The following is a 16310-nucleotide window of genomic DNA, read 5'->3' on the forward strand; positions in this document are numbered from 1 at the left end:
GGAACTCCCTTTAAAAACTGACTGGGCTTCTGGTGTTTGAGATGAAACTTGTTTGCCCTTTCGATTGGGGACAAGGCTCTGGAGCTGGTGACTGTGGTGAACTCTCTCTCTGAGAGAAACAGGCTTGCTGGGTACTTACTTATGTGTTCTTTCTTTCCCCGAGGAAAGAAAAGGGAAGTGGTTACCCTCATACAGGTCTACTGAAGGGGAGGATGGAGGGTGATCTGCACGTGGAGAAGGGTAATGCTATAACGCTAAAGAGCATCCATTGGAGGGGTGAGCAATTCATTCACTCATTTGTTTTTTCTAGGAGAGGTTTCTGAGTGTGCACTATCTGCCTAGTGTTTGAGATACTGTGGAAAACGATTCAGAGATGGTACTTGCCCTCATAAAGCTTACATTCTAGCCAGGAAGATTGGCAGAAACTTGAAAACAATTAGATATATAAACTATTGTTATACTGAATAAAAATCAAACAGGGAAAGGAGACATGATGGAAGTCGGGAGGCCATCTTGGAATGAAATGGGGAGTAAGCTTCTTTTAGAAGCAGTTACCTTTTAGATCAATTAAAATAAAAAAAAATTTAAGATATTTATTCTTCTCTGAGTTCTTCCTTTCTTTATGTAGATCTGAGTTCATGACCTCTATTGTTTTCCTTCTCAATGAGAACTGATTTTAGCATTTCTTGTAAGGCAAGTCTGTAGACAATAAATTTTCTCCACTTTTAAATTATTATTTGAGAAAGTTATTTCTCCTTAAGTGTTGGAGTATAATTTTGCTGGATATAGAACTTTAGGTTGGTGTGTGTGTGTTTGTGTGTGTGTGTGTGTGTGTGTGTGTGCTCCAATATTTTGTTAACGTTTCATTCTACTCTCTTCCTGCTCATAGTTTCTGATGAGAAATCCACTTTGATTCTCATTATTCTTCTAGAAGGTGCTCCCTGCCTCCCCCACCCCCTGTTCTTTCAAGATCTTCTCTTTGTGTTTGGTTTTCTACAGTTTGAACATGACATAGTTAGATGTAATTTTTTTTTTCTTTTTTGGCATTTATCTTGCTTAGTATTCTTTGGGCAGCCCGGATCTATGGTTTGGTGTCTGTCATTAAGTTTGGAAAGTTCTCAGCCATTACTTTAAATATTTCTTCGGTCTCACTGTCTTTTTTTTCTCCTTATGGTATTCCAAATAGGATATGTATGTTATATCCTATAAAATTGTCCCCTACTTCCTGTATGTTCTGTTCTTTTTTAAAAAAAAATTAAATTTTTAATTTTTTCCCCCATTCCTTTCTCTCTGAATTTTCGTTCAGAAGTTCTCACTGACCTCTCTTCATGCTCACTGACTCTTTCCTTGGCCATGTTCATTGTACTGATGAGCCCATTAAGTATGTTTCTTATTTCTGTAACAGTGTTTTGTATTTGCAACATTTCTTTTTTTGTTGCATTTTTGTTTTTTTTTTATTTTTTAATAAAAATTGTATATATTTATAGTGTACAACATGATGATTTGATGCGTGCACACACACACACACACACACGCACACACAGTGAAATGATTACTGCTTTAAAACTAACATGCCATCTCCTTACATAGTTGCCTTTTTTTTTTTTTTGGTGTGTAATGATAGCACCCTAAATCTCCCTTGGCAAATTTCCAGTATTCCAGTATTGTTAACTATACTTACCAAGCTGCACACTAGATCTCTACATGTGTTCATCCTATATAACTGCAACTTTGTACCCTTGGACTAACATCTCCTCATTTCCCCCACTTCTCTGTCCCTGATAACCAGTATTCTGCTCTCTGCTTCGGTGTGTTGAACTTTGTTGGATTCCACAGTTAAGTGAAATCAAGTAGCATTTCTTTTTGATCCTTTATTAGCATTTCTGTCTCTCTGAGAGAAACAGGCTTGCTGGGTACTTACTTATGTGCTCTTTCTTGTTTTCTTCTCTCTCTATTAGAGCCCATCACATATTAATTGCAGTTATTCTAAATTCCTTCTCTGATAATTCCGACAGCTGTGTCATAGCTGAGTCTGATTCTTTTGCTTGCTTTGTCTCTTCAACTGCGTTTTCTGTTCTTGCCTTTGGGCATGCCTTATGATTTTTTATTGAAAGCCAATCTTGATAGATGAGGAAATAGGAACTGAGATAAACTGATCTTTGTTGGTGGTGGGGGGGTGTTTATGTTAATCGGGCTGGGGGGTGGGCCACGTTTAATGTTTGTTGTAGCTGTAGATGCTAGAGGCTCCATACTTCTTCAGTGTTCTTGCTTCTGTCTCCCCTCTGGACTTGGGCTTTCCCTCACTATTCTTCCTCAGAGAGAGTCTTCATCTTCAGCTTTTCCAGCTGTAATACACTATTATTGCACTGGAGACCTAGTGGTGCAATGATAAGGTGTGGGTGGGGAGAAGTATTTTATGATTTTATGATTAAATCTCAGCCTTTTGGTGGGTCTGTGTTTTTGGGTTGTGACCTTCCCAAGTATTTCTTGGCTTTTCTTTTCTCCCCCTTATGTGAGGCAAGATGGCCAAATGGGGCTATAGTGAGACAAATGCCCTTCCCTTGGCTGGGATAAGGCTCTGGTATGCCTTTCTTATGGAGAGTGCTCTGGGCATATTTTGCAGTGACTTTTCTTCCCTTTTCCTGTGTCAGAATTGTGAAGGAATCTTTCTCAGATCCTCAGCTTGAGAAACTGGGGTGGGGAGACAGGATTCTTAGGCAAAACCTACTGAAGTCTAGAGACCCCATAAAACTGTAGCCCTCAGGAGTTTCTCGCTTTCTTTTTTTTATTTTATTTTTTTAATTTTTTTTCAATGTTTTTTATTTATTTTTGGGACAGAGAGAGACAGAGCATGAAAGGGGAAGGGGCAGAGAGAGAGGGAGACACAGAATCGGAAACAGGCTCCAGGCTCTGAGCCATCAGCCCAGAGCCCGACGCGGGGCTCGAACTCACGGACCGCGAGATCGTGACCTGGCTGAAGTCGGAGGCTTAACCGACTGCGCCACCCAGGCGCCCCAGGAGTTTCTCGCTTTCAAGCTGCTCTACGCTTAGCCTCCAGCTTCATCAAAATTGCCATTTAAATGATCCTACCACTTACGGCTTCAGAGGCTTCTACTCTAGGTATATTGATCTTGGTTTGATTCTCTGGGTTCACCTGTGTCTCCAGGTGGGGTGCCAGTTTATCCTGCAAACTCAGTTCTCTGGGTTCAAGTGAAGTTGTTGATTTTTATTTTGTTTAGCTCTTTCCTGTTGCAAGGATAAGAATGTCAATTTCCAAGCTGTTTCCATGCTGGAGCTGAAACTGGAAGTCCATTTCTTGTATTTTCCCCCATTTTTATGATCATCATCCCCATTTTACAGATGAGACAGACCTAACACCGACTGGCTAGCTCTGAACTGCTATATAAAATACCATTCACGTCCAAGTTGCCATCCCTGCAACCTTTGGCTGATTGTCAGCTGCCTTCTGACTGGCTTCCACTCTTGTTCCCTCCTGCCCACCTTCCCTTAGAGATCTTTCCAAAGGTGAGTGTGGCTGTCATGGCTCATCTATGTGACACCGTTAGTAGCTTTCCATCGTACATTGTGCAGCCTCCAGACCTCGCCTGCTCCTTCGCTCCCGCTGACTTCCATTCAGCCACTGGGGCTGGCAGTGTTGGGAGCACAACTCAGTCCTTGTCAGGCTGAAATGCTCTTTTCCCCACTCCTGAACAACTAAGTCCTTTTCAACCTTCGGGTCAGTGTCAGAGTAAATGTTGCCTTCGTGAGTCCCCACCCATGTTTCTCTCTGTCAGCCCCTTGTATTTTCTATGCCTTCACTCACTACAATTTGTAATCGCTTAGTTGTGACCTATTTTTGGCATCTTCCCCAGGAGCTTGCAAACTCCATGAGGTCAGGGGCCACGTTTGTCTTATTCTGCTGTCTTCCCAGGATCAAGCACAGGGCAAGACACAGAGAAGGCATTCAATAAATATTTTTGAACAAATAAAATGAGGCAAACTCTGGATGGATGGAAAAGATATTGTTTTATCCTTCGAGTCCTTATTGCTGAAACAGGCCATTCAGGAGCTATAGAAGGAGAGATGAAGGGACATTGTCAATAACAACAACAATAATAATAAGAGCTAAGGCTTGCTGGGTACATCCTGTGTGGCAGGCACTGCTCTGAGCTGTTTATTAACCTACTCTGCATCTGAACCCCATATGGTAGGTGTTCTCATTACTGCTATTTTATGAGTGTGGAAACGAGGACAGAGGGCAGTGGGGCAGCTTGGCCTGGTAACACAGAGATTTCTTTGACCCAAGGAGTCTGGGCACAGAACTTGTACACTTGGCCTCTGAGCTCTACCACTGCTCAGGGCTTGATGCTTCACAGACTCCTACCGCGGGCTCAACCCCATTGGCTTAAAAATGACTCAGTCCACAGCTAGAAGACATGCTGAGTGTAAGGTGGTGTATTCCATTAAAGTTCACGACATGGTCAAAAATCCTTTTAAAAGAGTGTATCGCTGGAGTTCTCAGCATTAATTAAAGACCTGTTTAAGGGTTGTGTTTGATTTTAGATACATAGGAGATGACATCAATTAGCTTTAGCCCCAGTTGGTGCCAACAGTTAAGGGCAAAATGAACCTTGGGGAATTAATGGTCCCTGGGTTTCAGTAATCCTTCCAGGACAGCTGCCTCTAGTTTTCCCATGACATGAACACGCCAGTGAGGAGCCCAAGAAAGTGAAGAGACTGAGGGGGGGGGATATAGACACATAGAAGTCATATGCTGAGGGATAGCTGCCGGGCATGGGCACAAAGTGGGGCAGCACCTTCCTTGTTGGCATCTAGAGGGGCTGAACATGCGGGAGTTACCACATTTGTCATTTTCTTTTCTTTTCTTTTCTTTTCTTTTCTTTTCTTTTCTTTTCTTTTTTAACTTTTTTATGTTTATTTATTTTTGAGAGAGAGACAGACAGAGTGTGAGTGGGGAAGGGGCAGAGAGAGAGGGAGACATAGAATCCGAAGCAGGCTCCAGGCTCCGAGCCGTCAGCACAGAGCCCGACGCGGGGCTCGTACTCACTAACCTCGAGATCGTGACCTGGGGCGAAGTCAGACGCTCAACCGACTGAGCCACCCGGGCGCCCCACCATATTTGTCGTTTTCTAATGAACAGAAAATGGATAAAATGAATAAATCAGAATCTGTCATGACTTATCATGAACTACTTTGCTGCCTGAGAGAAAGATAAATTGCTTCTGTGAAATACATTCAGCTCTGAGGCTTATTTTATTGTACCTTGAAATCTCCTGTCTGCCACGATATTACTTCAAATGAAATTAGCAACGGATGGAAGAGCTGAGCTGCGAGATGACAGGCAGAGTCGCCTACACATGAAAAGAACTTGTAAAACTGGGATATTGGGAAGAATTTTTTTTTTAAACAAACAACACTCCAGAAAACAAAGACCCCAAGTATAGGAAAAGTTGGAAGGGCAGCCTGGGAGAGCGGCTAGAATGCGGGCTTTCATGGAAGCTGATTCCAGTCATTGGGCCACAGGCAGATGCCCTTTCTTCCTCTGCACATTAGAAGCACTGCCGATAGCATTTACTATGGGCCAAGGCATGGGTCCCAGGGCAGTGCCAAGTCCATGGTCAAGTGCTACAGCTTGCTAGCTGTTATGGTGGGCATTTATATTCCTTCCTTCACCAAACCCACTTCATGACAGTTTGCTCTGGCAATGCTGACACTGATTGGGTAGTAGAAAAACAAAAATCCCCTCAAAATCTAAGACCTGAGTCCCCAACCCTAGCTTCTCTGATGTTTGGCTAGTGACGTGGACAAGGTGTTTACTCTCTGACCTCAGTTTCCTCCTCAGGAAAATGAGGAAGCAGGAGGGTTATTGTCAGGCTCAAGTGGGATTACTGATGGGAAAACATAACATATAAAGGAATATACAAGTTGCAAAGTGATACAGAACGCTGGTTTCTGAAATGAAGACTTGTCCACAGAGAGAGCGGAGAGAGACACTTTCGACTTCACGCTTTGGCACGTTCATGATTGTTTGGACTGAATAATATTTATAACAGTATCTGAAATTTCTGATGAGTGAATTAGACAAGTGTTTCCCTGATTGCTTAATATAATACCTGCGGGGTTTACGAAGCCACAGGTCCTGGGGTCCTGGGACCACGTATCTGTATTTTTTAAAGCATGCCCAACATTGGCTAATGTGCAGTCAGAATTGGGAAATACTGCATTAGACTCAAGAGATGTGTAACCTAACAAAGAGCCCTGGACTTTAAATCATGAACAGTGGATTTTGGCTCCAGTTCTGTCACTATCTTGGTAGATAAATTTGAAAACTTTTTTTTTTTTAAAGACTGGAAACCACTGGAGTTTGCGAAAGGGCCTTCCATTTTCCACAGTCTCTGGTTGTTTAATGCTAAAACAACTGGTTGTTCTATGTGATTCAGGCAACCTGGTAGTTGTGTCATAGAGAAAACTTGAAATTTGCTCTGGTGTCCATAAACCTGAGAGGCTCTGGGTTTCTGTGCTGAAATCCATTTTGCTATATATCAGCTGGTCAATTTAGTCTCAAAATGATCAATTCTGTTGGCCTGAGTAAACTTTTGTCATTGGATTAGTATCTGGTACATGACAGGAGCTCAATAAATATTGGTTATTCAATTAAATAAGCATAGTCACCACCTGTCCCAACATCATCCAAGGTGGCTTTAATATTATTCCTCGTATGTAATATTATATATAACCATGTGTGTGTGTATATATATATATATATATATATATATATATATATATGCTTATCATATAGCAAATACAGTGTTACTTATTTGCCCTTCTAATAAGATGAAATCCCTGATGCAGAGATAGTGAGATTCAGGCTCCTAGAGGTATTTAAGCAGAGGTGGTTGATGAGGGTGGTGGGGTTGAACTTTAGATAATCTATAAAGTCTCTTTCCACTCATAACTTTTAGGATGTGAAGGTGTGTAGAGAGCCTTTGAGACTTCCCTCCTGTTCTTGATGGTTGAACAACAGAACAAGGGCAGATCAAATGCCACTGGTTCTAGCTTTGTAGGTTTTCCTTTGGGATCGAGAGTCCCGGAGCTACTGTTTTGAAATATTCTAGTTGGTTCTTTGCATTCGGGAAAGCCTGACGGATTTGCGCACCATTTCAAATTCTGGACTTCAAAATGAAATGAGGCAATCGATTAAAATGAAAATAAAAGCTCAATCTTCCTAAAGTGTTGGAGGTAGACAAAACGTCTAGAACCCTCAAATCTGCTTATGCACAAAGCTTGCATACACATTCCCATGGTGCCTAGCTGAATACTTATAAAATCATATTCTGAAATATGAATATGAATTCTGAACAGAAGCAAATGATACCGTGACTTTTATAGGGCTGGCCATAGGCCAAAGATGCAAATTGATGGCCTGTGGTGATTCAGAGAGCAGATGTGTTTTGTGGAGCCCACGCTGCGTTTTTTAAAAAACTTGAGTGAGTTACCAACACTTAAAAATCAGAAGTTTTTACATAAATAAAAAATATACTTCTGCTTCTCCTGAAAATCCAGAACAATCCGTCTAGACTGGGCTCACATGCCCTCATGGCCACATAAAACAAGGTCTGAGAAGTGGCCAGCCCCTGTGGAAGTATGGCATGTACTTCCAGGGTACCCCCTCCTTGGCCCTTTCTCCCCTTTCTGTTATCTGGAAGTCCCCTTGCAGGGACATTTGCTTTGATTCCTCCTTCTGCAGACAAGGCTGTGGTTTAAGAGGAGGGCTTCCTGGTACCTAACACGGCCAGCGCCCTCTTCGCCACTTGACAAACACCTTGCGAACAGGGAATAGGAATCTTGTAAAAACTTGTGTGCCCTGGCACCATTTCTGCCACACAGAAGAACTCGTGGAAATAGACTCGCTTCCTTTTCCCATTCCACACCTCCTGGCTTTTCCTCTTTTCTACCTTCTACTCCCCAAATCTGAACACCTTATTTTTTCCCCCTGACTGTTAATAACTCTTCAGGGGCAACGTGGGTAAATTGGAACTATTGTGGATCCCCAAGTTTCCTAGGCCTGATGTAAGAAATAACTACAAACTGGATGGCTTAAAATTGCTTTCTCACAGTTCTGGCAGCCAGAAGTCAGAAATCCAGGGGTCAGCAAGATTGGCACCTTCTGAAGGTTCTGAGGGAGAATTCACTCCATGCCTTTCTCTTAGCTGTGGGTGGTTGCCGTAACCCTTGACGTGCTTTGGCTTGGAGATACCGTATTCCAGTCTCTGCCTCCATCATGACGTGGTGTTCTTCCTGTGTGCCTGTGTCTGATAAGGACACTGGTCATATTGGGTTGAGGCCTCGCTCTAACAGCCTCAACTTGATTGCATCTGCAAAGACTCTATTTCCAAATAAGGTCACATTCACAGGTACAGAGGGCTGGGGCTTCAATATACCTTCTTGGGAGACACAGTTCAACCCATTAACCTCAAACTAGTTTTCTAACCTGTAAAATGGAGTAATAATAGCATCTGTGAGACATGGTTCTTGTGAGGACTGATTCATCTTGTCCAGGTCTTCACATGGTGCTTACAGCAAAAGCATGTTCAGCCTTTTGCCTCATTTGCTGTATCTTTTCCCTCCTCCACTTCTTCCACTTTGGTACCCTGGCCTTTGGATTCTCTGTCATTTCTGTTTGTTCAGTATAGAAACAGCAAACAAAAAAACAAAATCAAATATTGCTTAATTTCATCCTTCCCATCATTAATTTAGTAGGTAATACTGAAGTCCATTCTTTTAAATGAATGTGTTTGTTTTTTGCAGTGTTTGCAGGAAAGGTTCAGACTCCAGGGGCATGTAGAAGACTACTTTGTGCTCAACAGTACAGTATACCCAGGTCTCCTGCTGTAAGTACAGCTTTTTCTGAAGAGGAAAGCCATGGAGAGGCCAGTTTCTCCCAAACACCATCCAGTGAATGGGATGAGACCCGATTGATCTTTGCTGTCAGACAAGAAATGAAAAAGAGAGCCAGAGGAGCACCCAATGCGGCCTGGAGTCGTCCACTTTTGGAAAAGTCCATGACAAAAAAACCTATTAGACCCAGTCACAGTCACTCCTGTGCATCTAGAGGCTGCAGGAACACACAGGAATAGACACATGAGGCTTCAGAATCAGCCCTCCTTCGATTCCAGGGGCGATTCCACCCCACTTGGTAAGGATCACCTTGTGGCTTTTAATTCCTTTTTTTTCTTTCAATTGGTCACATTTTGTTTTTAACCTCATACAAACAGCAAAGCTACTGACCCAATGGCAGGTCTTATTCTAGAAGGTTCTATAAGAACTGTATCAGTCAGTCTTGAATGGAAGTCTTCTTGTTGCCGAGTATCATATTGGAGGAGAGAACAAGTGTGATTTGATGACAAGTAATGTGATGATTCAGGTGTTGCACCTGATAATGATAATGATAGTGATAATGACAATGACAATTATTACTATCACGATCGCTTCATCCCCCATTTAACAAGCTCTCACCATGTGCCGTATACTGTGCTGAGCATTTCACATTATTTTATGAAAGCCTCATATAACACCTTTAGGCAGGTATTGTTATTATCCCCATTTTACAGATAATGAAACTGTGAATTCATAGCACAGGATAATGTATATTATCCTGTCAAAAATTCTCATGGGAGTAATGATTAAAAGTAAGGAAACAGACCAGAAGGAATGAGCTTCGAAACCTTGGAGACATGGGCTCCAAACTCTGCTTTGTCCCATCTCAGTTCTGTAGCCATGATCAAGTCCTATAAAGGTTCTTTGAGCCCAGTATTTTCATCTGTTAACTAACGACAATTACTTCCTTGAGGAGATGTAATTAGAGGATTGCTCTAAATGAAGTTCACTGAACACAGCAGGGACTGAATGGTGGTGGTGATGGTGGTGGTGGCATCTATGGGGCTGTTGTTCAGATAGGAGGTGAGAAAATGTGAGGAAACAATGTATATTCTAGACACTCTAGAACTGTCATGTAGAAGGATTATAGTAGTCTTACATAGCTTTTTTTTTTTTTTTTTTTGAAAATCTTTTTGGTATATTTCGCTTCAAATGTTTATAGTTTGCTGGAATTGACCAATGGAAGAAAGAAACAGATTTTGACTCAGTACAAAGAAGAACTTTCTTTGAACTAGAGGATAATGTACTGCTTGGGCTCAAAGTGGTAAAGGAGGCACTGGTAGACCTTCTACCAAAGATGCTGATTCAAAGATTTCTTCATTTCTGGGAAGCTGGGCTTGCGCATGGGATGCTTAGGATACTGGTTGGTTAACATGTTTTTCTCTTATTACGTGTAAGGCAATGTGCTAAACTCTGAACATACGTCTTCAATTTTGATCCATATGGCCAGCCTCTGAGATAGGAACTGCTATTTTCCCGTGCTTTGGATGCAGAATCTGAGGCCCGTGGAGATTCTGTAACTTTAGGGCTGGAGTCAGGATTCAAGCCCTCCAGTTCGACTCCAGGTCAGAGTATACCTCTGTTGATTTTGAATATGGCAATAATAGCTCTTGGGGATTGAGCACTTACTACGTCCTAGATGCTTTAATTTTAGCATGTTCTTCTCTTGGATACTTAACAAGTTTGCTTTTTCACTTCCTTCAAGTGTTTATTGAAGCTGTCACCTACATGTGACATTTCTTAACCCCCTTTCCCGCATTATTTCTCTGCTTTGGCTTTATTACCAGCTGATACTTACACATTTCTTCATTTGCTTATTAAGTAGTCCACTTCCCCGTCCCCACCCCCTCTCCCCATAGCTAGGATGCAAGTTCTATAAGTGCAGGGATGTTTCCTGCTTTATTCTTTTCTGTATCTCTAATGTTTAGAATACTGGCAGGCATATAACAGACGAGTCTTAGTGAATGAACAAATGAATGAACAAATTTAATCCTATTTGTGACCTTTTGAAGTAGGTAATACAACCCTTATGGTTCAGGTAAGGACAAAGAGGCTTAGGGCAAGTGATGTGCCAGGATTTGGATCTATGATGGTCTGACACCAAAGGCTTGCTTCTTCTATGACACCACACTTCTCTGTAAGACAGTTTGTTACAAAATGCATCATTACCGCATTGCATTCAGGGAAGGAATTCCTATTCTTTGCTTACGACCGAGCCTTGATGTGTCTTGACCTGTCTAGGTTATATTCTATTGCGCAAAGTTCCAGAGCCACATCCACGTTCTTCTGTGGAATTCCCTTGCACTGATTTTTGAAGGCAACGAATTAGTCATCTGCCAAGGCTGCAAGTCCAAATCTGCAAATGGTTATTAAGCATCTAGTTTTCGGAAAGTGGTATGTCCGGCATTCTAAAAGCTTTTACTTACCTGGAGATAGAGAAATGCCATTTCACCTTTATTTCCAGGAAATAATTCTCACACTGAAAAATCCAATTCACTAGAAGTTTTTCAGTGTTTGGCTTAGGTATGTTGAGTGTATAGTGGGAGGTGCCCAATACATACCGGGCACAGTATGTGATGAACTAATTGAATTGCCGAGAGATGGACTGGCTCTTGGACACCCGCTGTAAGGAAGGTACTGTGCACTTTAATCTCATGCATATTTTTTGAAATGTGAATGATCCCGTAGGTGGTTCCAAATACTCTGTACATCTGCACGCTATTCAATGTCCTTTAAAAACTTGTGGGAAGTGGTTTAAAACCCATAACTTGTCTCACTGTACTACTGAAGAATTAAGCTATTAGGAAAATGGGCAGAATTTCTCAGGGAAAAACCCTACATAGGAAAAAATAGATATACATGGAAATCAGATGGAATATGTATATATTCTTTTTCAGTATTGGCTGTATTGTAAACATATCTCATCTTTTACATAAAAAGTATTTGGTTGGGCAAAGAAAATCACTGAATTTATTATTAATATTAGTGTGTATGTAGGTGTTGTATAGATCTGGATCAGCGAATTCCTGGATTGTTTTAATTTTCAGCTGGTTTGAAACTTCTTTTTTTTTAATTTTTAAATGTTTTTATTTATTTTGGAGAGAGAATGAGCAGGGGAGGGGCAGAGAGAGAGGGAGACACAGAATCTGAAGCAGGCTCCAGGCTCTGAGCGGTCAGCACAGAGCCCAACGTGGGGCTGGAAGTCACGAACCACAAGATCTTGACCTGAGCCCCGCGAGATCATGACCTGAGCCGAAGTCGGACACTTAACCGACTGAGTCACCCAGGAGCCCCATGGTTTGAAACTTCTAATAAAACTTAGGGAGTATTGCCTTTTGGATGTTTAAATTACTAGTTGGAAGTCTACATGGGCTGTGGATCCACTGGTTTTGTATGTTCTCTGATGCCACTTAGTTTTCCATGCAAAAACTTTTCCCTGATTCCGAATTGGAGGCTCTATTTTAGTCATGGATTCTTCTGTTTCCCCTCTCTTTAGCAGTTTTGAACAGTTTTCCTTGAACTAAAAAGGTTTATGAGGATCTTGTAAAAATTATTTTTTGGAGGAGGTGCTTTTAAAAAAAATTTAATGTTTATTTTTGAGAGAGATAGAGGCACTGAGCTGGAGCAAGGGAGGGGCATAGAGACTGGGAGACACAGAAACTGAAGCCGGCTTCAGGCTCTGAGCTGTCGGCACAGAGCCTGACACGGGGCTCCAGGCAGGGCTCAGACTCAAGACCTTTGAGATCCTGACCTGAGCCAACGTCTGATGCTCAACCAACTAAGCCACCGTGCTCCCCTGGAGGGGTGCTTTCAAACAGCAGGAAAGGAATAGATGGCATTTTGTTTTCTTAAAGCAATGTGGGGAACCATGAAAGGTAATGCCAGGGATCTCTCTCTCTCTCTCTCTCTCTCGCTCTCGCTCTCGCTCTCGCTCTCGCTCTCGCTCTCGCTCTCTCACTCGCTCTCAGCACATTGCAAATGTTGATTTCTCAAACATCCAGTCATCAGCGGAGACCTTCTGCAAGTCCCGGCGGGGCGGGTGAATTCCACCCATTTCAGTGCCACTCCTCCCTGTCTGCCTTCCAGGTTCCCCTGCGAGGCCTCCCGGCGCCACAGGCCTCTGCAGGAGAAGCCAGGCCCCGTCGGCCTCGTCGGGGGGTCTCCCAGAGTCCCCCAGAGCCCAAGCTGGAGGACAGGGTGGCAGACGCAGTCGTCGCTCTGGCTGACCCACCTCTCCAAAGCCGGCCCTGGGGCGCGTCCGGAAGTCCGGGGGGTGGGGGGCGCGGTTGCCATGGCACCGGAGATGCTCCCCAAGCATCCTCATCCGGGGGAAGGAGGGGAGGGGGGAGAAAAGGGGACCCAAGGCGGACGCCTCCCTCCACGGCAATCTGGCAGGGGCGCCCGTTCCTCTGCCCGCCGGTGCTCCCACCCACCTTCCCTCTAAGAGGTTAATCCAGGTTTGCTCTTCTCCTCCCCCCCCCCCCCCCCGCCGCCCACCCCAGCGTTTCCATACGGCTTGTTCACAGGCCCCTCCTAGGCCGAGGGTGAATGCTCCCTTACACTGACCGCTGCGAGGGAATTGTCCGCGAGTGCTGCCCATCTTGGAATCAATGCCTGCCCAGAACAACAGAAAGGGCCTCAGATGTACTGGTTTCCACAGAACCATTGTTCGGCTTTTGTGGAGCAGTTTTGAACCTAATAAATAATGTCAGAAGTCTCTATCGCCGCCCAAAATGTTCCTTTTGAAGCATTTCTAACAGTATTTCTGTTCTGCGGCGTCTCCCGGTGTCACAAAGACTTTGTGCCTCACGACGGGGATGGGGTACGCGGCGCGCCACCTCGCACCGCGCCTGCGGGGACTGTGAGGACCCCTCTCTGTTCGGCTCTCGCAGGTAAACGGCTTCATTTGCCAACTCGAGCTGTGGTTTAGGGATGTTTCCTAAGGGCCTTTTGAATTTCCAAACAGAGGGTTGGGACACCTAATTGAATGTCTGTAATTTAATAGTTAACACGAAATTTGATTACTCCTGAGGTGCCTAGGGGAATTCTTCAGACCATATTAAGGTCTTTATGGCAGAAACCCGAAGCTGGATCCTCCCTTGAGGTCCCGAGACTCTTGGAACTAAGTTTAATGCAAAAGACATACTGAGTTCTCTTACTGGTGATAAAGAAACGCTGGAGAACCTTAGCTAACATTCGATCAAATCGGTCATTTTAGGCACTACTTTTTACTTCGGTTAACTTAGGTTAAACACAGCGTCTTTTCACCATGATTTAATGCGGAGATTGACTCTATCAAATGATTTTCATTTTACTTCAGTTTTTTACATGTAGTATTCTTTTTCTCAGCATTGAAAGAGAAACGCAAATCAATGAGACCAATACATCCCTATGGAGATTTGCACTCAAGTTCCTTGCTGTTTTCCTCCCCCAGGCTTGTATTCAGAGAGTCTGATAAGTGGAGTTCATAAATCCTCCTGCATTCTGACCCCCCCTTCATTTTAAATTAGTATGTAGAATATGCCTATATTCAAGGCTTATCAAATCTAACGTCCAAATTTACGTCTCAAATTTTAATAGGAATGAAATGTAATAACCAGTAACGGCTTAACATTTAGAAGTCTGTTCACTCCTTTGAGGAAGATTTGATTTCCTGGCATTCGCTAGGGGTAATGCGCTTTAAAGGAAAAAAAAGGACCCCCGAACTTTAGAGCTTACCTTCTTCCAGACTATGGTTTTATAATAAATACATTTTTTATTTTTAGTATTTATGTATTAACATGACCTTATTGTAAGAGAGCATATGGGTTATCAGTGGTGGTTGCTATTGTTTCCTGAGGGGATAGTGGCACCTGCTCACCAGAGTTCACATGACAATTATAAGTTCAACTTCATGCCATTTGGTTGGAGAGAAATGTGTGGTTAACTCCTGGGTGTATGTAAAATTTTGATTTTGGGATATTTATTATTATTATTTTTTTAATATTTATTTATTTTTGTTACAGAAACAGAGCACGAGTCGGGGAGGGGCAGAGAGAGAGAGAGACACACACACACACAGAATCCCAAGCAGGCTCCAGGCTCTGAGCTGTCAGCACAGAGCCCAATGCAGGGCTCAGATCCACGAACTGTAAGATCATGACCTGAGCCGAAATTGGACACCCAACCGACTGACCCATCCAGGCATCCCTTGATTCTGGGATATTTTAATTTGCTATCTAATGATGAGTTAGTACAACTTTTTCAGATCAAGAAACTATTGCTTTAAGTGATTGTAAAACAGTTAACCAAGAAAATTTTTTTAAAGTTTATTTACTTATTGAGAGAGAGAGAGAGAGAGAGAGAGAGTGAGAGAGAGGGAGTGGGGGAAGGGCAGAGAGGGGAGAGAGAGAATCCCAAGCAGGCTCTGCACTATTAATGCAGAGCCCGACTGGGGGCTCGAATTCATAAACTGTGAAATCATGACCTGAGCCGAAACCAAGAGTCGGTTGCTTAACCAACTGAGCCACCCAGGTGCCCCAATTAACCAAAAATTTATAATCGTTAATTACAAGGGTGGAGAATGTTTTTGATATCATCAATAGATTCACTTGTGGAAGTGAAAAAATGAATTTACTAAAAATACAATACAGAGGAAGCAATTCTATTCATAATTGAGAAAAGGGATACAAGCAAAAGATGTGAAATATGTGGTATACCATATTGTAAAGAGGTTTCTCAAAGTGTGTTCCATGGAACACTGGAATTACAAAGACGCTTTGTGAGATGGGGAGTCTATAGATAAATACGTGTGAGGGATGTTGTCCAGCATGCTCCCTCTTGGAGAAGCACAGTAACATATTAAGGATCCCCAGAAATTAGCATGATAAAAAAATCTGATAACTCTGTTTAGCCCAGTGTTTTTCAATTTACTTTGGTCAGCAAATCCTGATTTATGTGTGCATTTGTGTGTATACACACACACACACACACACACACACACACACATTTTTAATGTTTATTTATTTTTGAGAGAGAAAGAGACAGAACCCAAGCACAGGAGGGTAGAGAGAGAGGGAGACAGAATCCGAAGCAGGCTCCAGGCTCTGAGCCAAAGTTAGATGCTTAAGCTACTGAGCCACCCATGTGCCCCAATATATATATTTTTAAATAGCACCTATCGATATCTTGTAGCACTTGTGTCCTATGGAACACAGGTGGGAAAACTTTGCTTAAACTCTATTCTAAATATACCAGAATTCATGTAAACTGGTAAGGTTCAGATTAAGGATTTCTTTTCAAGGTAGTAAAGAAAGTATCAGAACTAAAGAAAGAACCCCTTGGGGTGCCTGGGTGGCTCAGTTGGTTAAGCA

At 42.7% G+C, this 16310-nt stretch overlaps 1 protein-coding gene across 1 annotated transcript; it reads left to right on the plus strand.

Moving 5' to 3' along the window:
* Positions 1-212: 212 nt before the first annotated feature.
* Positions 213-13675, plus strand: CUNH12orf42 (chromosome unknown C12orf42 homolog). Its single transcript, XM_053895317.1, is given in 5 exon segments — positions 213-240; positions 8830-9079; positions 12927-13233; positions 13235-13282; positions 13284-13675. Coding segments are annotated over 5 exon segments (873 nt in total). The 3' UTR covers positions 13524-13675.
* Positions 13676-16310: the final 2635 nt, after the last annotated feature.

Source organism: Panthera pardus, unplaced genomic scaffold (assembly GCF_024362965.1).
Source record: "Panthera pardus isolate Hobbes unplaced genomic scaffold, ASM2436296v1 HiC_scaffold_6, whole genome shotgun sequence".
NCBI classification, from domain to species: Eukaryota; Metazoa; Chordata; class Mammalia; order Carnivora; family Felidae; genus Panthera; species Panthera pardus.